The 27260-nt window shown below is 41.1% G+C and overlaps 1 protein-coding gene across 4 annotated transcripts in view; it reads left to right on the forward strand.

Annotated features, from left to right (window-relative positions):
• The window catches only part of PDE11A (phosphodiesterase 11A), a 413203-nt gene that overhangs the window by 330099 nt on the left and 55844 nt on the right, over nt 1-27260 (forward strand). For all 4 annotated transcript variants that reach the window (XM_049615974.1, XM_049615976.1, XM_049615975.1 and 1 more), the window contains 3 exons: nt 6105-6214; nt 14403-14493; nt 17873-17973. In XM_049615974.1, coding sequence (XP_049471931.1) covers nt 6105-6214; nt 14403-14493; nt 17873-17973 — 302 coding nt within the window. The remainder of the gene's footprint in view (nt 1-6104; nt 6215-14402; nt 14494-17872; nt 17974-27260) is intronic.

The raw sequence follows: 27260 nt of genomic DNA on the forward strand, positions 1-27260 counted from the left end.
ATATTGACAATTTTTATAAAGTTGGGATGTTACATATAAACCATTATATCTCTTTTCTCTCCAACCCCCATTTGTAAATCACTATTTATTATCAGTTATATCTTCATGCACCAGAGCTTATGTTAGGCTTAAGATGTCCAGTGGCTCTGCAATATCAACCTATTACTATTCAAGAATAACATCCTTCATGGTATAAAGCACACACCAACTGATTCTTTAGAGCCATGTCACCTAGCACTCTATCATCAACAAGAATATATAAAAGCTGCATAACTGTACCCTCACCCTCACCCTCACCCTAGTGGCTGGAATCGTACAGTGGATGAGAACACACTCAGGAGCCAGGTTGCCTGAGCTCTCATCCACCTCTGTTACATTCTAACAATGTAGTTTAGTGCCTCAATATCCTCATCTGTAAAATGAGGGAGATAAGAACAGTGTTTCCCTTAGACGGTTCTTAGAAGGATTAAATGAGTTAACGTGTTTGAAGTATTTAGAACAGTGCCTGGCATACACTGCACTATGGAAGTGTTAGCTGTTGTTAATAATACCCCAAGCCTTTTCTCAGATATACCAGTTGCTTGATACATAATAAGCACTTAATAACATTTGTTAAATGAATGAAGCCTCTGTAGCACCATCTATATTGTGTTGATATTATGGCTATTGTTTTTTAAGCCTTTTTGGATTCTGCGGAGCCACAAAGCAACAGTCATTTTTCTCTGCCCATGATATTCCTCCATTCACTAGTGTTGTGTGGGATCAGCTTTGAAATGGTCGTATATCCTAGCTGGTTTAAATTTTACGGTGACCAGATGAAAGGAAATTACTGGATAGCCTAGGGTACCCCGTGAATCAATCTAATTTTCTGGGTTCTTTGGATCCCATTGATTATATGCTTTGGTGGCCAGAAGCAGGATTATCTCAGCATACATTTTAAGCCAAGAGAGGACTATCATTGGAAGCCTACTCAGAGAGTAGCCACAGACTTTTCTGGAAAGGGTGATGTGAGAACTAGGTCTATATGAATTGACCGTCACTTTGCTTAGATGTATTGTACCCATTGCCTTACAGTTTTTATATGGACTGTGAAGAAATATAGGTAAGAAAATAGATTAATTTAAAGGTCAATAAAACCCAGAATTCTTGGGTCAGGAAGAGAAAAGATATCATTGTATTTGAAAATAAAAGAATAAAATAGAGTCAGGCATGGGATAAATACATTAAATAATACTTTCCACTGCCACTGTGTTCTTTTGATAGTATATTGTCCTCAGCAGGCAGTTGACTTTTTCTCTTCGACATGGGTAAGTGTAGGTCTGAATGAAGACGGTTTGAAGGAAGATGGATGGGGTGGGGGAGGGGCGAACGGACATTTACTGGCAGGTGGACACGTTTCAAGCCTGATGATTCTCTAGAAACCATTTACCAGGCAGCTTTAAATCACAGTCAAGAGATAGGTGCTGCTTCAGTAACTCAGGTATCACAGTTGAGAGAGGTAAATATGTTCTGTGTGACTGTGTGTGTGCTGTACTTCAGGGATTCTTTACTCTGATGATCTAGAGTTGGGTTTCATGGTCTTTGAATACCATAACATTATAGAATAATTTCTGGGAAGAGGGGCCATGACTTTTATCAAATTCTCAGAAGTATCCATGATCCAAATAGTTTAAGAGCTCAATGTGGATTCCTAGGAAGGGGTGGGGAGGAAAGTGGCTGCATAGAAAATCACAGTAAAATATATCCCATCATTTTATATAATGGGTGATAACTGATGGCTGAAAAATGACTCAGGGTTTTGATCTGGAGCCTATTAGAGGCATTTGGTTTCAACTCCCAATTAAATATCTAATCTAATTACCTTATTTTAACATTATCCCTATTCTTACTGTTCTAATTCATCAGCTCATTCTAATCAATAACATTTTCACAGGCAAAACCTCTCTAAATTTTAGTGCAGTTCTATTGTTTACAGCACTGATTTCCACAGTATTGTGGATAATTATTTCATATTTGATAGACTTTCAGGATTTACTTATTATTAACAAGATCCAAACCCAGCAAAACTGACTTATAGTTTCAAGATGACAGAGATGACAAAGACCTTTATATCCCTTCTCCCTTCAAAATCACACCAAAAATAGGAAGGGAACAAGAAATGGATACACATCCCACCTTTCATGGAACCATAATGCATGAGGGCAGAAAATGGAGGGAGGATGTTCATAGTTTAGTAGAGAAAAGGAAGATCTAACCCAAGTGCCTTTGGGGTGAGGGGATGGAGGAAGTGGTACACGTGAGAAACATCCCCTCCAGAACCTATCAAGGTTTAAGATCCAGAGGCATTAGAGAACACAAAAATGGGGTGAAGTGGAGGGAGGGGGTGATGAAAACACTGAGTCCCCAAGTCCCCACCCCTTCTCCATATAGTCAGAGGCCTACTCTTCTCACCTATGCAGGAGATAGAATATTTGCTGCAGAAACTAAACCCCAGACTTGAGGACACCAGCAAAAGAAAAGTTAAGGTGAAGTACATCCCGAAAATGAGAGAATTAAGTGAAAGTCTATATTCTCAAAGATGAGAAGATACAAGTCTCTTTTCTCATAATGTCAACATCCATGTTTACACCATTTCCAAGCAAGAGATTGGGACGTCCACAGAACAGGAGTTTAGATACTGACATTTGGGGCCCCCAACAAAAGACCAGCTGGCCATCTGCTCACCTTGTGGGAAGGCCCAGAAATCTACAGACACCACCCTCAAACACTGGTGTGTGGCAAACATTATAATACTTTACTCTTAGATGAGTAGACACTCAAGGATATCAGGTGTTTGAGGGAAACCAGCAAACAGAGAGGAGAAGGAGTTTAGAGGAAACAGGTAACAAGGAGCAGAAGAGAATTTCAGAGGAATTATAATTATCTTCAAAAAGATAAAAGACTATAATGAGAAAAGAATAGCATGCTATGAGAAAAGGAGCAACAGGCAAGAAAATGCTTACAAATTAAAAATATTATTATTCCTGGAAAGAGGGGGAAAATGTGGGAAAGAAGAGGCAAGAAAATAAAAGAATCAATACAGGAAGTCCAATATTCAATTGGAGTTCCATTCAATAGGACACAACAGTAAAAAGAAAACTATTTTTTAGAAAGATTACAAAAATATTGTACTGAAGAAACTGAGCCTCCATGTTGAAAAAGCCTTGCCAAGCCAAATGATGGGGGAAAAGTCCCAAACCAAAGCATATCTTTGAGAAATTGCCAAACCCTAGGGATAGAGAGAGGATTCTAAGAGAGAGGAAATCAAATAGCATACAGTGTTAGGAATAAGAACTGCATATACTTCTCAGAAACGGCTTCAGAAGTTAGAAAACCATAGAGCAGTCTTTCAACATTCTGAGTGGAAATGTTGCAACCCAGAATTGTAGGGGAGGCTAACAACTGAATGAAGACATTTTCAGTCCTGCAAAGCCTCAAAAGCTAATTCACTCCCCCAGTGTTGAAAAGTTAATACCCTTTCTCACAACGCCACTGACAGATGTGCTCCTGCGAAATGAGGGGGGAAATGAAGAAGGACAGAGATGTGGGTTGCAAGAGCCTGGAGGTCAACCCTGGGAGAGAAAAGCTGGCAGCAGACAGAGAATCCAGACCACAGAGCAGGACCAGGCCACCACAGGGTGTCCCCAGGACGGGAAGGCATCTAAGAAATGGTGTGCCCCTTTGGAGAGCTGTGTAGGATGTGAGAAGACTCAGATGTTCAAAGAAATCTTCACTCCAGGAAATAAAAACATTCACATCAGAAGGGAAACAAGCCCCAGATCCTAGTTGGCTCAGCAGTGTCTATGAATAGAGTGCAGATCAGGAAAGCGCTGTATCTGGATTGCATTGTGAGTGTGGGGGAGGGAAGAGAGTACGTGTGAAGATAATTCTCACCCATCACAAGACATCAGTGTTTAAGAGCAAACTCTGGCACCTGTATGCTGGGAGTTGGCCCGCCTCTACCACGTACTAGCTCTAAGTCCCTAAGCACATTACGTAGCTTCTCTGTGCCTCTGTTTCTTCTTACCTGGGGATAACAGTGGTTTCTACCTCACACGGCTGTGATGCGAATTAAGTCAGTTAAACAGTTGTAGAATTCTTAGGACAGTGTCGGCACATAGGAAGGACTGTATAGGCACTTAGCGACTAACCAAGTGCTAATAATATGTACATACTATATAGAAATATGGTAGAAAATAATTACCAAATTAGTAAAAGATTAGATGCCTTTGGGAATCAGGAAAGGGGAAGGATGAGGGACTACTGTTTTTGATCCTAAGTCTCTTACTACGATTTTATTATATTTTTTTTAACTATTCAGGCAATACATTAAAGTAAAATAAAGTTAACTTAAAACCAACAGCCAACTCCAAATTTTAAAATGAAGGGGCACACACAGCTTTGATATGGACTACTTCATTCCCCCCATCAACAATTTACTAACATTCCTATTTGCTATGCTAGTGAAATTACGTGTATTTCTGAATGTAGCAGAGAACCCAACTTAATTTTTAAAAATAAAACTGTCGGGGCGCCTGGGTGGCTCAGTCGGTTGAGCGCCGACTTCCGTTCAGGTCACGATCACGCGGTCTGTGAGTTCGAGCCCCGCATCGGGCCCCTGTGCTGACAGCTCAGAGCCCGGAGCCTGTTTCAATTCTGTGTCTCCCTCTCTCTGACCCTCCCCCATTCATGCTCTGTCTCTCTCTGTCTCAAAAATAAATAAACGTTAAAAAAAAAATTTAAAAATAAAACTGTCAACACAGAAACTTATTCAGTTATTTCTGCAATAAAATCATAATTAATTAAAAAACAAAGTTTTTATTGCTCTAAGAGAAGAGATACTATCTAGTGGTCCTGAGTTTGGGGAAAAAATATACATGAAAAAGGAAGCAGTTTGAACCTACTTTCCCTTCCTCTTGCCCTCTGATAAAGATTTTAATAAATAATGAAATGGGAGACTTAACTAAGTACAAGGGGGAAGACATAAGGGCTTTGGGTCAAGAAAATGCATAGATTTGTGTTTCCAGAGGCTTACTGTCTCTTCCAAACTAACCAAAGGACAGCAGGAACCAAAGAATCCTGGTTCTATAATTATATCCCACTGCTCCCCAAATATCTCACACTGAGCCTAGGCATTTCATAAGCATGCTACCAGAGGCCAATAAAAACGGATTCTAGGGTCACCTGGGTGGCTCAGTCAGTTAAGTGTTGGACTCTTGATTTCGGCTTAGGTCATGTTCTCACGGTTCGTGAGTTCAAGCTGACAGCACAGTGCCTTCTTGCGATTTTCTCTCTCTGCCCCTCCCCTGCTCCTTCACAGGTTCTCCCTCTCTCTCCTCTCTCCCTCTCAAAAATAAATAAACTTAAAAAAAAAAAAAGGATTCTGTGTAATAAGATACTCTACCTGATTCTCAATCTGGGTTGCCAAATCCTCTCCCAAACCCTAGTTTTCAAGATATACCCTGCCTTATTATCTGTATAAATTTAATCTGTCCTCCAAGCTAATATGAATTAAGGTATTCATAAGACAACTTCTAGAATACTATCATGTAACAATTTGAGTACTTTTAAGTTGCTTCTTTAAATAAATATATATATGTGTGTATATATATATATTTTAAGGTGTTCTCTTTTGCCTGCCCTCATTTAAGTGGCAGCTGGTGGGTATAGCATCCGCTTCTAAATTCACAGCCCCCCTTTCTCCTCCTACCACTAGACACTCCTCACTGCAATGTAGAATCACAAAACACATTTTGCTCTGGGCCTCTGCCAAACTGTCACTGTATCTGGATAGTGCAATCTCCTCTCTAAAAAGGGAACAAAATAATCTGAACTTTGTCCTGGTGTGCCAGTGTGGGCCACCATGACAGCCAGCTAATCCATCACTGTGGGGACCTTAGGCTGTGCAACTGACCACCCAACTGACTGCCATCAAAGGGGGGTGGCAGTTAATCATTTCCTTAAATGATGTGAGTATGGAAACAGCTGATTGTTGCTCAGCAGACGAACCTTATCCATTCTCCCTGCCCTGAGTAGTGACTGTGGCCATTTCCCCTTCTCCCCAGACCGCGGGGTTTCAAGAGATTCTGACCGAGGTGGAAATTTTAGCGGTGATTGTGGGATGCCTGTGTCATGACCTCGACCACAGGGGAACCAACAATGCCTTCCAAGCTAAGTAAGTGTTCTAATTGTTGTTATTTTAATGCATTTGCCTTTCTGTTCAGAGCCAAAGGTGACGAGTGCTAAAGAGTAAAGCATTAATTTCTGGCATCCGAGGCCAAGGCCATGCAGGCTTGGGTGTGCATGTCATGGGGCTCATCCATCTTTATAATTCCCTATTCTTCTTTTAATTGCAAATTTGCCCTTCATGTCATGCTTGTTGATTTGGTCTGTCTCTGTTGACCTCAGTCAGATAACAAAGCTCAGATTTTAAAAGGCCTATTTTTTTTTCCTTCCGGAATATTTGCCTTCATGGCATTATAAGCATCTTGGACTTGCTACTCTCAAAATCAGGTTTTGAGACTATTAAAATAAAAGTGGCCTTCGGAAATTTTATGAAGCAGAATATGTTTCTTCTCCCAATAGACTCTCTTGCAGGTTCTTTAATGGTGGGTGTTGTATAAACTGCAGTGAACTAAAGCAACGCAGGAATACGGTCTCTGCTGTTCCCATCCCTCTGTCCACAGAAAGGTGGGAAGCAAACAAAGGAATTGCATCAATCCTGGGAACGTGTGAGCACCTAATGTGCACAGACAGAATAATGTGCCCCTAAGCAAGTTGGACTGGTCGAAATAACCAGCTGTTACTTGGTGGCTCACACTGTGGTCTTATTTGGAAATAAGACCAAAACCCCAATCTCCTGACTTATATTGAAGGTCCAGTTTTAGTGTTCTTTTTACTATCTGTTTGCAAACAAAATGACACGTGGGTTCAGGGGCTGGAGCAAAACGTTTGGGGATGGAGAAGTTAAGAAAGGCTTCAGCAAAGAGGTAAGATTAACTGTCAGATAACTGATTTCCAAGCCCCCGAACAGGTCTGCCTCCATAACGTGAACATCAATAGCCCACTGTGTGTCAACAGCATCACTCCCTTTGCTCCCCAAACATTGACCTATTGGGGCCTTGGACTCCTGGCTCTTTTCATATCCTCCCAATCAAATGAATTTTGATTTTATAAACTTCTCTTTGCATCCTGGATCCTATTATAACCCCTCACTTTAACCCTCTTTTCTGAATATCCTACCATTTCTTGACCCTCTTAACCTTCTGTGACATCCACTGTGCAAAAACTCAGCACCAATACAGTCAAACAATTCAGTTTCTTGCTACTCTACCTAGACTTTTACAGGCTTTGGGAGAAAATGTCACAATTGCGAGAGTCTGAGACATGCCAAATATGTATTGTCCCAGCTCAGCTGGAGGCTCTATACTCCCCACAGATCTTTCTGTGTCCCTAGCCAGCTCCATCCCCGCTTGCTTTTAGCAGTTATGTGTACCAAACTGTTTTCCCTTCCTAAACCACCTCCTGTCTACCACTGCCCCCACACCACTCAGCAGATCACCTTGCCTCCTCCTTCACCGAGAAAATTGAGGCCATCAATTGAGCCCTCCCTCAATTTCCTCCCCTGCCATGTAGAAACTTATCTGTCTGGCCCCATCCTTTCACCCTTCCGTCCTATCTCAACCAAAGGGCTGTGCCGTCTCCTGTCTGAGACTAATCCCTCCACCTCAGCTTTGGGGGCTTTCCTTGCCCCCTCCCGTGGGACCCTGCTCCATCAATCTTCCTCCCTCTGCCTTGTGTCTCTTTTCCATTCCTACTAGTGCTCAGCATCCTGTTAATGTGAGCGATTTTCCACCATCTTGAAGAAGCCTGCCTCCAACCCTACTTCTCCCTCCGGCTTCGGTTCTCTTTCTCTCCCTTACTTTCCAGTCAGTCTTCTTGGAGGGTTGTCTGTTGTTGTCTTCACTTCCTCAACCCCCGCCTCCTACATGGCCATCCAGTTCCACCTTCCCAGGGGAGCCCACCAATGGCCCCTGTTCCCAAAGCTGATGGACACTCTTTTTGGCCTTCTTTCTTGACGTTTCTTGCCATGAGCCACATTTTGTCACTCCCTCCTTCCAGGAACTCTGTCTTCCTATTGGAGCCCCACAGCCACCTCAGTCTCAGTCTTCGCCTCTACACCTCTCTCTTTTCCTCTATCCTAGTGAATAGCAGGGCCAGAAATCCACCAGTCACCCAGATTCTCTCCTTAGCACCCGAAAACTGACATATCTGCAGGGCCAGAAATCCACCAGTCACCCAGATTCTCTCCTTAGCACCCCAAAACTGACATATCTGCATTATTGGGTAACTACTGCTTCTTTGCACCCATCCTGGGTTGCTACAGCAAGCAACCCATATTCCCTCCTCCAGTCTCCCCCCTACCCCCTTGGCACTCAAGAATAATCTTTGTGGGGCACCTGGGTGGCTCAGTCGGTTAAGCGTCCGACTTCAGCTCAGGTCACGATCTCGCAGTCCGTGAGTTCGAGCCCTGCATCGGGCTCTGGGCTGATGGCTCAGAGCCTGGAGCCTGCTTCAGATTCTGTGTCTCCCTCTCTCTCTGCCCCTCCCCCGTTCATGCTCTGTCTCTCTCTGTCTCAAAAATAAATAAAACGTTAAAAAAATTTTTTTTAAAAAAAGAATAATCTTTGTAATTCACAAAGCTGACTAAGTCACTCTCCTGCTTAAAAAACATTCACTGGCCTCCTGTGACTTTCAGGATAATGTTCAAATTACTTGGTTTAGCCCCCCTGAAGGCCCTTTTCAGTTGGGCTCCTGCCCATTTTCCTGGCCCAGCACCCACTCCTCCCACCCCCACCCCCCATCAATGCATCAGTGTCCCAGACACGGGGGCTATTGGTGTCCTCAATGGGGTCATGTTAGTTCACCTCTCTCTGCTCCCAGGTGTGCTGCTTCTCTATCCTGGAATGCCCTTCTTCTCCTTCTTGCCCCAAACTCCTCCGAAAGCATCACCCCCTGGGTTTTATCTCTGAGGTACCATCATAGTCCGTGTATCTTCCTTTAGCCCCCTGTCTCCAGCCCCCTACCATTCTGCCACTTATGCATAAAGAGGAGATAAATGTGTTAGAAATATGTTCATAAAGCCAGACTGAGCACCTTGTGGGTTCTTTTAAGAGTCAAGTGCACAATACTTGTTCTCAGATACCAACATCCCCTTCCAGAGAGAGCCTGTGTATCACACTGAGAAAGGCGGCCCTTTTTGCTAATTGACCTCTCAGGTCTTTGGACCAAGAATACACACCTGATTAAAACCCAGCTAATCATATTTCATATACCAGGAATTCAGAGTTGGATTACCATGATACTGACTCAGTTATCTGTTGAGATCCAAGCTGTGGATCACAGAGACTTGGGAGCTGTAGGCTGCCATTTTGGGAAAGCCGTGATGACAGAAATAGATAAGAGAAACAAGAAAGTGAGTCTGCAGAGAGAAGAGAAGAAGAAAGTAAATATTCATAGAGAAACAGAAAAAAAGATTATACAACCTTGGAGACAGAAAAAGCAGACTTGATCCCTGGCTTTCCACATCTCTACTCCATTGCCAGGAGACCCAGCCACACTTGTGATAACTGGGTTCCCTCAAAGTTCCTTTTATCATTTAATCAACCTCTTTAATGAAGCTGCTTCTAATTGATTTCTGTTTTTTTGCAACTGACAGTGCCTGAGACAATGAGAAGTACTACAATGTACTTGTTGTATCCTACCTCCAGTGCTCACCAACATACTTGTAGGGTAGATATCTTTGTCTCCATTTAACCAGGAGGGCCTGAGCCTCAGGGAAGTAACTTGCCCAGATTCATGCATCCAGAATGTGGCACAACAGTGTTTGGACCCAGACTATCTGATTCCAAAAGCCATTGCTTAACCACCGCATCATATTCCCTTTCATGACTTTGTATTATTTATTTGGGGCCTTTAAGCTTCCAGGTTATTAGCTGACTTGCCATATATGTGAGCTCTGGAAAACTACAATATATTTTGACATCCAGCAAATCAAGACACAGAGCCATAAAAAATCCTAGAAATGAACTAGACCTTGGTCGTCATATTTTTCAACACCTTAACTTTACAAAAATGGAAACTGAGGGGTCCCTGTAGAGGCCACTTTTAGGCAAACAAGCTTGAGCAATGGAATGTAGGAAGTGCCCATAGTGACCACCCGGCTGAATGCAAACCATCCCATCAGGTGATCGACCCACCTGCAAATATCCTAACTGACCAATGGGCTACTTACAACCAGGCACAGTTGCCAAAAAAGGGAGAATTCCATACTTTACCATACTTCCTCATCTTCCCCCTTTAAAAACAGCCCCCACCCACTGCCTCCTTGCAGACAGCCTCTCCCTCTGCTGTCCTGCCCACTGCTCCCTTGCAGTGTATCCAATAAACTTCTATCCTTTCTTCAGCCTCAGGTGAATTCTTTCACCACCAGCGCCGTTGGCTTCCACCATATCATCCCCCCACATCTGGGGGCCCCATCTGATCAGATAGACACCCCATGTAAACACCACAGTTCCCAAGTCTCAAGTGACTGGTGTAAGATTAAACAACTTTCAACATATGAGATAAGGGTTAAGTTGCTGATTGCTGATATTAGAATTCAAAGTTCGGGGGTTTTGGGTTTTTGGTTTTTCTTTTTTGCATCCTTATACCACATGATCAAAATCTACTCTTCCAAGACAGTCTGACATGTTTCCGCGAGATGATTAATCCCGTACACAACTTAACCAGCTCACGGGATGTCTATCAGCCCTGCTTCTACCTAAGAGAGTTCCTTTTGAACTTAGGATACCAAACATCACCACCACCCACCCTCTTGTTAAAATGTCCTTCAACAACAAGGGGCGCCTGGGTGGCGCAGTCGGTTAAGCGTCCGACTTCAGCCAGGTCACGATCTCGCGGTCCCTGAGTTCGAGCCCCGCGTCAGGCTCTGGGCTGATGGCTCGGAGCCTGGAGCCTGTTTCCGATTCTGTGTCTCCCTCTCTCTCTGCCCCTCCCCCGTTCATGCTCTGTCTCTCTCTGTCCCAAAAATAAATAAAAAACGTTGAAAAAAAAAATTTAAATAAAAAAAAAAATGTCCTTCAACAACAAATACTGAAAGAGACCTTTTAAATCATGGTGAAGGGATTACCTTTTTATTGATTAGAATAACACTTATTCAGTAAGCGTGCCATTGTTTAGAAAAGCCATAGGAAGAAATCTAGTCCTTATTTCCTTTGTTATTCCACAATCATTGAGTGCTTTTTTTGTGCAAGGCTCTGTGCTAGGCATTGTGGGAGAAATAAAGAAGCATAACAAACAGTCCCTTCCCTAAAAGTAGTCACAGTATAATTCCAACCTTTCAAGTGATTTGGAAATAGATTTAAATGCACCAGTTATTATGTGGCAAAGCATACAGTACCTTTTATTCATATATAAGGCTATAAAGAAACAAGAGACATTTAGCAAGGGACAAATTACTATATAAAATGCAAAATGCCTCTATAATAAAAAGTTGTGACTTTAGTTATAGCACAATATGATTTATTCTCTTAGCCTTTCTGATGAGTGAACCTTTGCATTTTCATATTTTATTCTTAATTTTTAAGTATTGGAGCACGTGCAATGAATGATCAATAGGTAGAGAGGGCCACCATACCACCACGCTTACCAATTGCTCTGTGAACACCTCTCTCCCGTTTTCTCCAGGGACAGCATTTCCCACTCATCCCCCCCCATCTCCATTACAGCTGCCCCCGATGATTAAATATCAGTACCAAGCAGCTTTGTAGTATATTCTCCTAGGAGACTTCTTCTATTCATTTCTAGCATAATCTCTTATACTCATTTATTGGGAATGAAAACCCATCTTGTCGCTTTCGGCCAGGTCCCAGAAGTGAAATCCTGGGGCACATTAATCTGCCATGACAGCCTAATCCCATTCCTCACCACCTCCCAGCAATTCTCAATTTCCTAATTACCTTTCATAGTTTTCCTTTTAAAACTTTCCCATAAGCCATATCTGGAGAACTTATGCACGTTTTTGCACATTTATTTCTTGGTGCCTGAGCAAAGTGCCTGTTCAGAAAGAATTTTCACTTTGACTTTTCTTTTTAATAAGTCTCTTCTCGGTGTGTCACCTGTCCAAAAATGAAAGTCTTCAGTATGTCAGGATGACCTAATCAACAATGAGCTTCATAAACAATCACATGTATTAATATTCCTGTGCTCATGAAATTCAGATATATAATATGGATATCCACAATTTGGAGATATAGATGTATCGACAATATATATATTTGTATGTATATATACAAATTGTATATATATATATATATATATATATATATATACATATATATGCCATATATATGTGTGTGTGTGTGTATATATATATATATGTGTATATATATATATATATGGTAACATACTTATTACTGCCAACCTTCAAGTTTGAACTATAATCTCTAGCCATACTACTGTAAGCTTATTAGCCAAGCAGCTAATATTTTTTTAATTTATTATTTATTTTTGAGAGAGAATGGAGGAGGGGCAGAAAAAAGGAGGGGGGACAGAGGATCCCAAAGTGGCTCTTGCGCTGACAGCAGTGAACCTGATGCAGGATTCAAACTCACTAACCATGAGTTCATGACCAGAGCCCAAGTCAGATGCCTAACTGACTGAGCCACCCAGGCGCCCCACCAAGTAGCTAATATTTTTTTAAGCACCTATTCCATGCCAGGCAATCAGCTATGATGTGCACATAAAACATCCTGGAATTTCAAAATCCAAAACAAAGGCACCCAGGGTGCAATTTGAAAAATGTATTTTCATAAAAAGGAACTCTGATAGAAAATAGTTAACTAAAATTAAATATTAATTAATCACTGGTTACTAAGATTAGCCTAACAATTTTGCACTTATTAAATGGCATAGATGAAGGTAAGATTTAAAGAAACAACACATACCTGATTAAAATGTAGTTACCACCCTCCCCCTTAGCAACTCTATTCATGATGATACCTATGGAACCTAACCCTGTGTTTCTCCAGCATGTGGTCAGCTCTGAGTCTCTCCAAGATTATGGGCCCCTGGGCCCCTGATCTGGCTGTGATCTTGGGCTGCTTCACAGTGGAGATGGTGGGCAGCTTAGGACCAAAATCCTTCACGTTGCACGTATATGCAGTTCTTGGCTCCTCTCATTAGCAGTGCAGACTGTGAGCTGTCAGTCTCCGGCATTTCCAAGAAAAGGCCAAATTGCCCTTTTGATGTCCAAACTCCCTGGAATGAGCAGGAAAGAACACAGGGACTCTGATTGCCGTGATTGCCCTTTAAACCATAGGATTCTCTGGATCTCTCTTGACTCTTAAGATGCTCTAAATCCTAATCCTTACACAAGAGCTGGAAATGAACACACTTGAACATGTCCAATGAACACTTTGCTGAACTGATATTATTGAGAATTAACTGGTTCTGCATAAGCAGGATTTACAGATAATTCAAAGTAACTTTTTCAAGTATTTAAAATGGAAATTGATATGGGTTTTAATTGATTTAATAGACTGCAGTCTGCTACATGTCATGTATTATGATAAGCACTTCCAAGTATTTTATTACATTTTCATAAATAACAGGAGGTAGGTAGCATTTTCACAATTTCAGAGACCAAGAAACTGAGCCTTAAAGCACCCAAGTAACTGTCCAAAGCTTTTTCAAGAGCTAGGGTCTGATTCCAAATCCAGGGAACTTTCCAGAGTTCTACTCTGAGATACAGTGGGACTGTGAGCTGGGAAATCATAGGAGAAGCTTGTCAGCCTTACCTGTAAAGTGGTTCAATGGACTCTGCATAATATTCCCAAGGGCTTTTCCCCTGGAAAGGCAAATACATTGGGTATAGGACGGTTAGTTGTTGTGAACACTCGGAAACTACATACAGTTTAGTTCATGAAGTGCACCCTGATCCCCTAAGCTACAAATTCTGTCTTTTGTCCTTGGAACATCTGAAGCACTTCGATTGGACATGGAACACTTTCTATGGTATTTGTGTTATGTGCATTATTTATCTTATGACCACATCTCATCTGAATTTCTTAGCCACATGGCCTGTGTCTTATCTATTTTATCATCCACAGGATCTAGCCTAACACATAGAAGGTTTTCGAAAAGTTTACTTCGTGGATGAGTGAAGTGCCCGGTTTCCTAAGAATATATATGCTCGTGTTCCTTTGCCAAAGCAGGAAAAGCAGTCTGATCCAAAGAAATGGCATGGGAGAATCGTTGGCGGGTGGAGGGCCCTGGTCACTCACGCTTCTCTCCTCTTTCAGGAGCGGCTCTGCCCTGGCCCAACTGTATGGAACTTCTGCTACCCTGGAGCATCACCATTTTAACCATGCTGTGATGATCCTTCAAAGTGAGGTACAGGCCTAATACTCTGCTCCCCTTGTCAGAAAACCAATACAACAATGTTTGCTACTTTGTAGCGCTACACATAGATACAGAGAAAAGAGACAAGTTTTTTTAGGCCAAACTATTGCTTTTCTTGGTGGCTTTTTAAAATCCTTTCAGATGCCTGACCAAGAACCTTATTCAGTTCTTCCTGAGCTGATTCATTTGGGTTTCATGATTGGTAAGGAGACTTTTCAGATTCACTTAGCAGAAAAGACGGCTTATAGCTTGTCACCAGAGCATGGGCTTATTTTCTTTAAGGAGCACAGAAGCCACTGGCAAAGTGACTTGACCCAAGTAGTGAGTGGCCCACATTCCCATTTTGCAAAAGTCGAAGCCATTTTACAAGATGGTAGAAATAGAAACAGGGTGAGAAAATTACACTTTATTAGCACAATTGAGAAAGCTATGAAAGATAAAAAGAGCCCAAAATTGCTGGTCAGAGCAGTCTGAAAGTGAGAATTGCAGCTAAACTTGAGACCCAAGGCTAAAGCCATATGCCTTATTTTGCTTCATGTCGCAATGCAGGAGTTAGACATAGTTGGACTTGTGTACTTTTAGCTCTCCACAGAGAAAAAGAAAAACCACTAACTGACTCTGGCTGAGGCATCTGAGTTTTAAATTGCCAGGAAAGGATCTGTTTAATTTTCTGCAGGCGTACAGACTTCTTTTTTTTTTTGAGGCCAAGAAGGGATCATCTGTTCCCCATTATTTGTCAGTTCTCTAGCTGTGCCATTAATTATTATTATTATCATCATTAAGGCCCTGCTTCGCTGGAATAGCATCATTAAATATGGAGGGTTTTTTTCCCTCCAGCCTATCTTGAGAAAGCATGTCTTTTGCAATATCACAAAAGCCTTCTTCGACCCCATAAAGGAGAGTCAGCACTCCGGAACCCGAATGCAACTGGGGAAGGGCAAACCCGCTGAGGGAGATGTATTTTCAGTTGGGAATGAAACATCAGGGGTTAGCCTCTCAGTAACTCTGACAGAAACCAGCATCCCAGCCTCTGCAGCTCTGGAATTTTCCTATGGAAGCCATGTTTGAGCTGAGCGCTATGGAAGAGGGAGGGAGGGTTAGGAGGAGCTTGGAGCTTGGGTGCAGACTGTCTTTTCTGTACTGGCAATATGATGAGTTTACACCTCAGACCCCAGAAACTCCCACCTTTCTAATAACAGGGATTATGAACAGGATGTTAGGGTTTTCTTGGAAGGTAATTTGTTTGTCTCCTTGGGAAAAACAAACCCCACTAACTCAGAATTTGTCTTCATACAAATAAAACACATTGGCTGGCCTTCACTCCGGGGTTCTCTGTAAGGAACACAGAATAATGACAATGGAAATTCATCCTGAGCAACTGTTGTGTGGGTTCTGGTCTGGCTATTATCCCACACACACCCCTGCCCTGCGCATCAGAAAGGCAAAAATGCACCCTGCTTTTCAAATGAGGCAGAGGCCTGAGGCAAGCTACTCCAGACCTTTCTCCCTCCACACTTGGTTTTCTTTTCATCCGTACCACTCCTCCATAACTGTAAATGACAGTAGAAGCAGTATTTCAGGGGCACAAATCTGTTTCAGGGACCAAACCCTTGAGGCACTGTAGAAGGCCAGTTTGCATGTAAACAATACACTGACTGCAAATTAACTGTTTTGGTTTATCAAAGCCTATCTGGCTAGCTTTATCACTCTGTTAGCTGTAAATTGTGTCAGTTACTATATGTTCTTTAAAATTGTTAAAACGCACTGTCTCACAAAAAGATCAAGATCCTCAAATTCAGACCAGCTTTCTCTGAACTCCACATACTTTTGACTGTAACTTACTCATAAAGCTATTTTCTTTCACTGGGAGATGCTAGCCATTGTCTGGATCCAGGTGATGACTTTTCCACAGCTTCCAACCACTTTCTTCCAGGCCCCAGAGCACCAACCTATGATTGATCCATGGGGGAAGGCTCAGGCAAAGAAACCTGGGCAGAATTATGGCTTGGTCTACCTTTACTTACTTGTCTTCTTCTTAATGGCTGAATTAAGGGTCTGGAAGAGTTCATTTGAAAATTATTATTAATATTGGACCTGGTCCCAGGTGGAACCAATATACTCTAGTCTTAAAGGAGTGGAGGGTTCACCCAATGAGATAAATTAACTCAGGGAAGGAGATTATCATCTGGTAGCTGGTAAGAAGTAATTTGCTAATTGATATTCTGGTTCCCTGAAAGAATTAATTTACCTCTTAGCGGAGAATAGTTTATTCTCAGGCAGTCATCTGCCCCTTCCTTCCATACCATCTTCTGGCTCTCAGCACCCACTTTAAAACCCCTCCGGTTCCCAGGCCACATGTTTTTGAGTTCATAACTCACGCTAAGAAGACTTGATAAATGAAAAGCCCCTGACTTTCAAAGCAAGTTAAGTGAATTGTTGGTCACTTTACAGGATTGTTTCACTTTACTAAAAATATCGCAGAACTGTCTAATGTAGCTAAAACAAATTTTGATGAAAAGAAGTGTGCTTTCCAAAGGTATGGAGATAACAGGTACAAATTTTCCTAGGTAAAAGTCATCTTAGCAGTCCCAAGAACTATGCCAATAACACTATCTTATACATTCTAGCGACTCAGTAATTACGTACTGAATTTAATCTACCACACACTTCATTAGGATGTATCTTCACAATTTAAGTTGTGCCGAGTTTCTCAAACTCGGCAGTGTTGACACTCTGGGCCGGTATACCTTCATTGTGGGGGCTATCCTATGCATTGTCAGAGATTCAGAGGCATCCCAGGCCTCTACCCACCAGATCCTGATAGCATGTCCAACCAGAGTGATGATAAAAAAGTCTCTAAATATTGCCAAAATCACTCTCAGTTAAAAACCACTGGTCTAAGGTTTCTTTCTCCTCCTTGAAGTAATTTGTTGTCATAGCAAGTGCTTCCAAAATGCCAACTTAAGTCTTTATTAGTGAAACTAGTATTCATTTTAGGGTCAGAAAGATTCTCAAATATTTTGTCAATTTCTACGCTCAACAATTCCACAGGAAATGGCAGCCAAATGGAGTTATTGGCACAAACATATCCATAGTAACACAAGTTTAAACATTTCCAGAGTCTTCTATTTAGGTCTAATAAAGAATAATAAAGTGCCTCTTGGTGGTTGTCCTCAAAAATGGTTGCACTTTCTGGCTTTGCTGTTTTCCAGAGGGTCTGTTTGTATTTGCACAAAATTTCATTAATTTTTTAAAAAAATGTTTTTATCATGTTCCCATACTTTTTTTTTTTTTTTAAATATAGGAGACATGTAATTGACAACCTCAGATTTAATGTTGTCTTTTGTGACTTTTTACTTTCTCATTACAGGGTCACAACATCTTTGCTAATTTGTCCTCCAAGGAATATAGTGACCTTATGCAGCTTTTGAAGCAGTCAATATTAGCAACAGACCTCACGCTGTACTTTGAGTAGGTATTGGCATTTGATCTATTTGACAAATGGATATCTAAAATTTCATCTTGTAATTAATGTTCAAGTCCATATTGGGGGTCGCCTGTTATTCTACCACTGGTATCAATGTGTGAATGAGCTAAACTTTTTGTTGTTTTCCCTTATCTAAATGAACTTCATTAAGGTGGTATCTGTAAGACAAGAAAATCAGGGCTACCATCACGTGATTTATAGCTTTCTTCTGTTTAATGAACTTTGTCTGAAACTTTTGACTCTGAAACTAGGTGATGGCCATTTTTATTTTAGACACTTGCTAAGATTGCTATTTTTGGTTATTTTATTTCTGGTGAAATCCAAAATGGTGTTGATGATGCTAATGAAAGATTTGTTGCTGAAAGGTTGACTTGAAATCCAAGTCTTCATTTCTTGCCTCTACTCTATCTCTCTTTCTCAGAAGAGCTGTCCTCCTTTTTCCCAAAGTTCAAGCCTCCATCTGAGCTAGAAATTCCATCCCTCTTATTTCCCCTGATACCTGCTCCACCAGAGCAAAACCACCTCTTTTGGCAGCCTGAAAGTCTTTTCCTTTACCAATATGCATAGTTTCCTCTTAAAGACCAGTTTCCCTTCCTTAAAAAATTCTTCCACTTGATCTGATGGAGATCTTTAATTGCTTTTCAACTTACCTTTCTTTTATTGCCTACCTTTCAAAATAAATGGAACACTAAAAAATAAAAAATAAAATAAATGGAACACATTTTCCTAACACCTGCTTACGCTTTGAAGACCAATGTGTACCTTCATATTCTACAAAAATTGTTCTTTCACAGGTCACCAGAAACTTCCTTATCCTCAAATTCAGTGTCCTCCTTTACCCATTTCTGATATTGTCTAGCTTCTTTGAGACCTCTGAAGATTTACAGTCTTCTTATTGTCAATTTCTACCCTCTTCTCTTCCCCAACATCCAGCTGCTTTTCTCCCTCTTTTTCTGGATTCTTTGTAGGTTTCTTTTCTCCTTGTTCCTACATATGAGTTCTTGAACCCATATTCTTTCTCAAATAATATTTATTCCCTTAGCCTCAACTCCATATAACCTGTATAGGTATGTAGAAGGCCCTGGAATTCTTCAGTCTAACCATCACATTCTAATCACATATCTCCAACTTCCATCTCAAAAACCTTCAGTGATTTCATTGCTTTCAAAGCAACCTGGAAACTTAGTTCAAGTTTCAAGGCCCTCCATAATCTGCCCCTAACCTTTTTTCCTTCTTATCTTCCACTTCTCTCCTACATGATTTGTCTTCTCCAACCAGACTGGTCTACATATTACACTTTGAAAACATCTCACACAGTGCCCTGATGCCTGAATCATACTGTTTCTGCATGAAATCCTGTCCCTGCCCTTCCTCATCAGCTGAATTTTCCTTTAAGGTCCATTTCCTCCATCACCTTTTCTAGGAAGCTTGTTTCACTCCCTTTGAAATCTTAACTGCCCTTTGTTATTGTGTCAGTTAGAATTAGAATCAATTGTAAGGGACACAAAACCCAAAACAATAGTGGACTACATCTCTGTCACGTAGAAGAAATCTGGAGATCCACAATCTGGAGCTGGTAGAGTAGCTATATGAAGTCATCAGGGACTCAGTGCTCTTTTTATCTTTCCGAGCTGCCACCTTCAGCACATGGTTTTGACCTTAGTTCAAGATAGCTGCTTAAGCTCCAACCAGAATGTCCACATTTCAACAAGCAGAAAGAAAGAAGGGACAAGGAAGAAAGGGGCCAAAAGGTGATGCAAGCTATCTTTTAGGAGAGTTTTTTGGAAACTCCACATAATTCTTGCACTTACATTTCAATGGTCAGAATTTAGTCATTTGGCCAAACCTAGGTTGAAGGAAGGTTGGGGAAGGAAGTCTTTATTTTGGGTAGCTGTGTGCCCTGCTGAAAAGTAGGGGCTCTATTGTTAATAAAGGAAGGAGGGATATTGGAGTAGACAACTAACAATCTGTGCCCTAGGTATTTATTGTTGGATTCTGCTGAATGAGTTAGTGCATGGTATTGTGGAAAGAGTAAAGGCTTTGGAAGTATACTGGTCTGGATTTAAATCACATTCTGGCATTCTGCTTAAACCTGGTAGACTGAGCCCAAGTGTCTGTGTCCTTTCCCTCCTGAAACTCCACTGAAATGACACCAAATAAATTTAAAGAAAAATAAAAGCATAAATCTGCAAGAGAGAGGGCACGCAACAACTGAAAAGAGATGTCAATACATAAGTGGAAAACGGAAGACTGACCAACAAATGGTAACTGATTTAGCAGAGCCTAAGTGAAAAGTAGGGCCCACAGAGGAAAACATCTCTGAGAAGCAAGATAGTTTGCCCTGTAAGACCTTAGTTAGGAGCCCAGGGACAAAAAAAAAAAAAAAAAAAAAAAAAAAATGCCATGAAAAGGGGATATGACTCTCAAAGCTTAAGACAAGAAGATTGATAGAAAGTCAGTTTATGTAACACTCAGAGCCCACAAAGTCCTTCCCCAACATAGTCAGTTAGCTTTTTTTCCTCTACCCCTGGAGATAGTCAGAGGTTTATTCCCTAGAGAAATAAAAGACCAAACTCTGGACTGAGGGAAATACAAGGTAGAAATGAGATACAGAGCCAGAACAGGGGATAAAAAGAAATGGAACAAGTCTCTGGATTGAAAACCCATAGCCCAGTCACCCAGAAGCTAGGAGTTCATAAGCCATAAATCCAGGGTTGTGAGATTTAGCAAATAGAAATACAAGAATCCTAGTTAAATTTGAATTTCATATAAACAAGGAACAATTTTTAGTATAGCTATGTCCCATGTAATGTGTGTGGAGGACACATACATACAACTGCTGCTCAGCCTTTTAATGCCTGACCATTACATACAAAGAGATACCAAGGCTCACAGAACACTTTGTGAAAGACTCCCATATGAAATACAGAAGCCAAAGCAAATGGGAAAAAATGAAATTCAGAGAAAGCAGGGAGAGAAAGAAAACAAAACCCCAAAGCGATTATTAATATCTTTAGACAGCTAATGTATTGCATCCATGAAACAAGAACAGGATGCTTTAAAAAATAATAGGAACAACCACAGAAGAAAAAGCTCTTGATATTAAAAATAGGATAGCCAAAATAAATAAAATTAAGGCATTGGGGAATACAGTCAAAGGACAAACAGGCAGCAATATGGAAAATATTGTTTTGTTTCATTATGTGCTTTTTAGGATTGTTTGATTTGTTAACTATGTGCATGGAATACCTTGATAAATATAAATTTTAATTAATTTTAATATATAGTTTCAAAACAAAAATCCCAGCTCTGCCACTACCTGGCTGTGTGTTATCAGACAAATTATTCACCTCTCCAAGCCTCTTTTCTTCATACGTAAAATAGAGATAACAATACCTATGTTATCTGTCTTATAAACGTCTTACATCTCATAAATGCCTTGTATGTCTTATAAATGATGGTATCCAATCTCATTGCTTTATAGCCCATTTATTTTGCATGTTTTGTGACCCTCATGATTGACTTAACTATGCTGATCTCTTTCTGAAATGATGCTCCTTGATTTAGGATTTATGGAAGCCTATACCCCTTTAATGTTTTTATTTCCTGTCTCTGGCACTTCAGGATTTTGTGTTATTTTTCTCAAAGTAGAAACATTTTCCCAAGCCAAGTTTCCAAGTAACTTCTAAGGGGGAAAAAAATCTCACAGTTGGAGTCCATTTATCAAGGCCTGTTAGGGACGTGTCGAATCACTGAGTGACCGCTGGGATGCGGCCAAGTAAGTTGGTTGCAACTCCTTTTCTCATTACTCTGTTCTTATCTTAACGCTGCAGCCTCTGCTGTTTGCTGACTCCCAAAGAAGTCGGCTTGTTCTCTTTTTGTCAGCATTATTGTCTTCTGAGGTTCCGAATAGCTGCTCATTCCCTAATCTAGACCTTCAGGAGGCTGATTCACTTGCCTGTTTAAAGTTGCATTAAAGCGTTGCCATATTTTTAGCCAAAACAATCCCTAGGGTTAATGAGGAGAACAGCAGCCACTATAGACTGTCACCCAGATGCACTTATTTCACAGATATACAATGGTGGGACTAGAAGGGATGTTAGAAATGATGTAATCCAATTCATCTCCTTTATTTTGTAGATCAGGTACTGAGCTCCAAAAGGTTAAATAGTGTAGCTTGGGTCACATAACTAATTAATGGCTAAACTGAAAACCACTCCTCTTTCAGGGCTTTTTCCACAATCACTGTATTCCTCCTCTAATGGAAGAATCAAGAAATAGTCATCATTCGAGTTGGAGATACATTTTATGGAATATTGACCTTCCCGGGTGTATGTCAATCAGTTTAATTTGCAAACCAGCATGGGTTCCCTGTGCCCTCTCCCAAAGCAGAGCTAGAGTCAAGGGCTTGCGTGCAGGTAGCATAGTTTTGGACGTGGCGTCAGGAATAGGAGCAGGGCTCTGGGACAGTGACTCGGGAGGTAGGAAAGCTGTTGCCAGGACGCGTTTCCTTGTTGGTAGTTACAGTGGTCACCTGGAATTGATCCTGCAGGGACTGTCTGAAAAGTCTCAGATGCTGCACCTCAAAATTATCCACCCACCTCCATTCTTTATCAGCAAAGGTTATTCCATGGGTGTTAACTCCTAGGACTTGGGACTTTCAGGATGTGCACGCCTGAGAGCTGGGGATTCTCCAGCAGTCCTCATCCCACACGTGGAGTGAGCAGCACCCCGGCAGAAAGTAAGCAATGCACCAAGGAGCCTGGGCAGGAACTTGGTGCAGCAATGGCTAGAGAAATGTGGGACAAGAGGGTGTGGGGTGGCCTGGCACAACTTCTCTCCAAGACTCTGGGGCATCACTGGTTCTTCTGCCATAGCTACTCAAATTGAAAGTCATGATACTATTGAGGTCAATCAAAAGAGACTCACTGCCTTCCTCCCCTAGGAAAGGGAAAGCACTCTGGAAAGAGCCAGTGCAGGCAGGGAGATGCTCTTTTGGACCTTTCGAAGAGAAGTTTATGATCCATTCCTACAGGCGAGATCTCCTGCCATGTGCCAAAAAGAGGAAAAAAAGATTCCTAGAAATGTGGAACCCCTTTAAAAATGACCACAAAAACTTGTAAATTTAATTTCTAATGGTTTTAGGTGTTCTTGGGATTCCATACTATAAGTGACAGATAAAAGCAGAATTCACAGATTTAAAAAACAAAAATAAAACAAACAAAAAAACCTTAGTGTGAATTTCTAGGCTTCACAACCCAAGCCTGGGGGTTAATTGTTCAGTCTGATTTTCCAACTCATTGAAACATTTTCCAGTTTCTGCTGAGTGATTTTCAGAAATTGATTTCTATGCCTATTTCTGAGTCCCTCCAGTACATAAGGCTTTGATAATTAAATAGTAATTTCAGCATCTCAAGCAGGACCCAGACATACCCTATCAGTAACCAGCCATGCGACTTTGAGGGAGTCACTTAATCTCTCTTTGCCTTGGTTTCTTGTCAGCAACATGGGGACAGGCATATCACCCATATCAAACCCCTAACGTCCTTGTGGTGGTCAAAGGAGATTACCTATTTGAAAGATAATTTTGTAATTTAAATAATTAAGATTTCAATAATCTAAATAATGTAAATTTAAATAATTGAAATTTGATAACTTTGATGACTTAAAGTAACTGATAAAAGAATCACTCAGCCAGAACACTTAATAAAAGTTTCACCATAAAAGATGATGCTTTGGGGCAGGGGAGGGGAGCAGAGGAAGAGGTCCAAAATTATAAGTGTTGAAACTTCAAAGAGAAGTCACAAATGCCCTTTCCTTTTGTCTGCATGTAAGTCACAAGTGATGATTATTAATAAAAACAATGACTAATGTTTCCTGAGTGCTTCCTTAGGAGCTTTATGTACACATTATCCCATTTAATACTTAGAGCAGTCCTATTAGAATAGGCACTATTGTTGACCTCCTAATACACAGGAGGAAACTGATGTTTGGGGAGATTCAGTAAATTCCTCACAATGCCAAATGGAAATCTGAGATCTGAACCAAGAAGTTGGACTCCAAACTGTTTGTAAGTACTGTGGCATTCTCTCTGCGGTTATAGAACCATTGGAACTGAGGCCAGTCCTGGGAACACGCAGACATTAGGGGGAGCAGTATCTTGAGTACGCCCATGCCTGAGGCCGGTTACAAGCACACCAGGAAGTGGAGTAGAGGCTTCAGGTTAGAGCTGCACAGGAGCCTGTCTGGTGGGGCTGAGACTTCATTGAGAGGCTCCTTGTTTGCACCTGAGCTAAGCTGGGGCATCAGGAGTTGGCAACTCTTTCTTTAGCTTTAATATGGTTATGGAGGGCGTTGCTGTTGGGCGGCAATAGCAGTGTGGCAGCCGTGCCCAAAAGGCTCTGATCACATAACACTCTTATCTGTCATCCAGCAGGGCCTGCTCCGTGCCCAGCACCTTCGCAGCCTTATAGTATCTCCCTGTATCGCCGCGAGAATGGGAGCCTCGTGAATGCAGACATCTCACTCTTAAAGCCCCCAAACCTGACACACTGCCTGACATAAAGATGTCTCAAAATATGAACTTTTTGATACTGAATTCTCGTATCAACCTCCTAGGTGGATATTATTATCTGCATCTTATAGATAAGGGTGCGTGGGCTTAGAGAGGGTAAGTAATTTGCCCAAAGTCATCAAGTTGTCTGCGCTCATATCTCCGTGCCACATTGCCTCAACCACTATTTAAACCAAGAATTATCCAACAATTCAGATTTTATAAATCCATTTGGATGCTCAGTGCTTTTCCAGTTGGCTCTCTAAATTAATCAGACTGATCTTCAAATTGAAAAATCTCCCCATCCCTTTGTGCTCTACAAGCATTCATCAGCAATTATGGAAAATGCCCAATCTAATGGTATCTCTGTCTTTGTCTTTCCAGAGGGAGGCAATAAGTAACATTTTTCAAAAGCATCTGATAATGACAGCAAAATGTACTAAATTATCTTAGATTGTTAGAGGAGTTCTAGTTTGACCATCCTTTTAAAATTAGATTAATATCTACAACAATTCATTTTTTAAATACAATAGGAACTGAACAAATGTTTCTGCTACTATGCGGACAGGAATATTCACTCATTCATCATTTAACACATGTTTATTAAGAGCCCACTATGTTTGGTGTTTTCAACTTCCACAGTTGCCTGCACTCAACTTAGCCACCATGTTGGAAAGAAAAAAGGTAAATGAACGCACAGTAAGGTGTAATGACTTATAAGTCTTAACCTATTCTTACACTTGAACAGAGCCTAGTGAACTGACCCACTGAAATTATTCTACTGTTAGAACAGGCACCACAGCAGGTTGATGAAAGAAATATTTTGGCATCTCTTGATGCATTTTGAAGCACTTTTACATAGGTTCATCCCCATGTCCCCATCCACAGATATTGCAACTAAATAAAACATGAGAAATTCATCTACTAGCACATATTGTTGCCTTCTTTATGTACTTCTCCAGGCACTGTTCTGGTTTCTGGGGATACACCTCAGAATTCTTACCCCAGGGGCTCTGTGCCCATAGGAAAGAGAGAAAAACAGTAATGCCGCAGCGTGAGGAGTGCTATAGCCAAAGAAATACAGGAGCAACTAGGGCGGGTGCCATCCAGCAACACCTAAACCACCTCGTGGCCTGGCAATTCTGCTTGGACTCAACCGACTGTTAGGACCTATGTTATCTCATCTTCTGCACTTCTCAACATTCAGTCATTCTAGTCTATTTCCTGCATTTTGCCAGTTTTATTCATGGCAACAGAAGCACAGCATCAGACAAACAATTTCACTCAGGTTCTTAGCTGGCCTGTGTGTTATCAGTGCTAGTCTAAAGCCGGGAGACAATGCAGCTTCAAAATTGAATATATGACTTTTGTCCATCAGTCATAATTACTAGAGTTAACATCTGAATATTAATTTTCTATTCCTCTCTGGTGCTTTAACACCCAAATTCCAGAAATCTCTCCAGAGTCTACATTTAGCAATCAACTGTAGACATATGATTTGCCTGTTGAGTGAATATTAAGAACACTGAAGGAGGGGTGCCTGGGTGGCTCAGTCAGTTCAGCGACCAACATCAGCTCAGGTCATGATCTCCCGGTTCACGATTTCGAGCCCCACATTGGGCTCTGTGCTGAAAGCTCAGAGCCTGGAGCCTGTTTCAGATTCCGTGTCTCTGTCTGTCTCTGTCCTTTCCTCGCTCATGCTCTGTGTCTCAAAAATAAATAAACATTTAAAAAAGTTTTTAAAGAACACTGAAGGAACAAATCTCTTCCCCCCTGCACCCCCCCCCCACCCACCAGGCCCCCACACTCTTGCCACCCCTGCCTGATAATTCTGGGGCTGGAATTACAGAAGATCACAATGACGATTTGCCATTTTGGGAGTAAAACCTTCCTAACTTTCATGCACTTTTAGTAGATTCAGAACAGTGAGATGAATAGATAGATGAAGAATATGTGTACATATATACATGTACAGATATATAAACTTACCCCAAAGTTATTTAACATATACACAGAAATGGTGATTTCTCACTTTATAAATAAAAGGTGTCTTGCAGATAAATTACAAACCGGAAAGATTTTCAGTGTAGTGATGGGTGACCAGTAACCGATCTTTAGAATTATTTTTGAGGGTAATTTTAGCAGTTCTGTTCAAATGATGCTTTTTTAAAGACCGCTATTTTTCTAAGTGGAGCATATGTCAAGAGAGCAGGATAAAAGCCTAATAAAAACATATCTGATTATAAATGAGATTTTCCAGTAAGTTGCTTTTCACTAGCTGAGGTATTTGCCATTGTCCTTGAAAACCAAGGTTCCCAATGATCTGCTTGAGAAGTTAATGATATCGCTCCTCATGACAGAAGAGTCTGGATCCAGGGAGTATTATATAACTTTGTAGATTTTCAAATGTTCGTTTTAGGAGTCCTATGTTTTTAAAAGTGCTCATATTTCTAACAGTTTCACGTATGCTCATGCTGCTGAGTCTGTATAATCTATATACTCACACACATATAGATGCTGAAAGGAGCAGCTGTGTGGGCAAATTCATTTCTCAAAAGCACAGTCAGTGGATTTCACATTGTTGCTTTGTAATGATCATCGCTAAGGAGAAGGTCAGAAATACACCCCACCTGGAGTGTGAACCACCAACTTGGCCTGGGCCATTTGCAACTTTTCTGTGGAGCATCCCCTTGTTGATGATGGAAGGATCTCTGTCTG

Source organism: Panthera uncia (assembly GCF_023721935.1).
Source record: "Panthera uncia isolate 11264 chromosome C1 unlocalized genomic scaffold, Puncia_PCG_1.0 HiC_scaffold_3, whole genome shotgun sequence".
Lineage (NCBI taxonomy): Eukaryota > Metazoa > Chordata > Mammalia > Carnivora > Felidae > Panthera > Panthera uncia.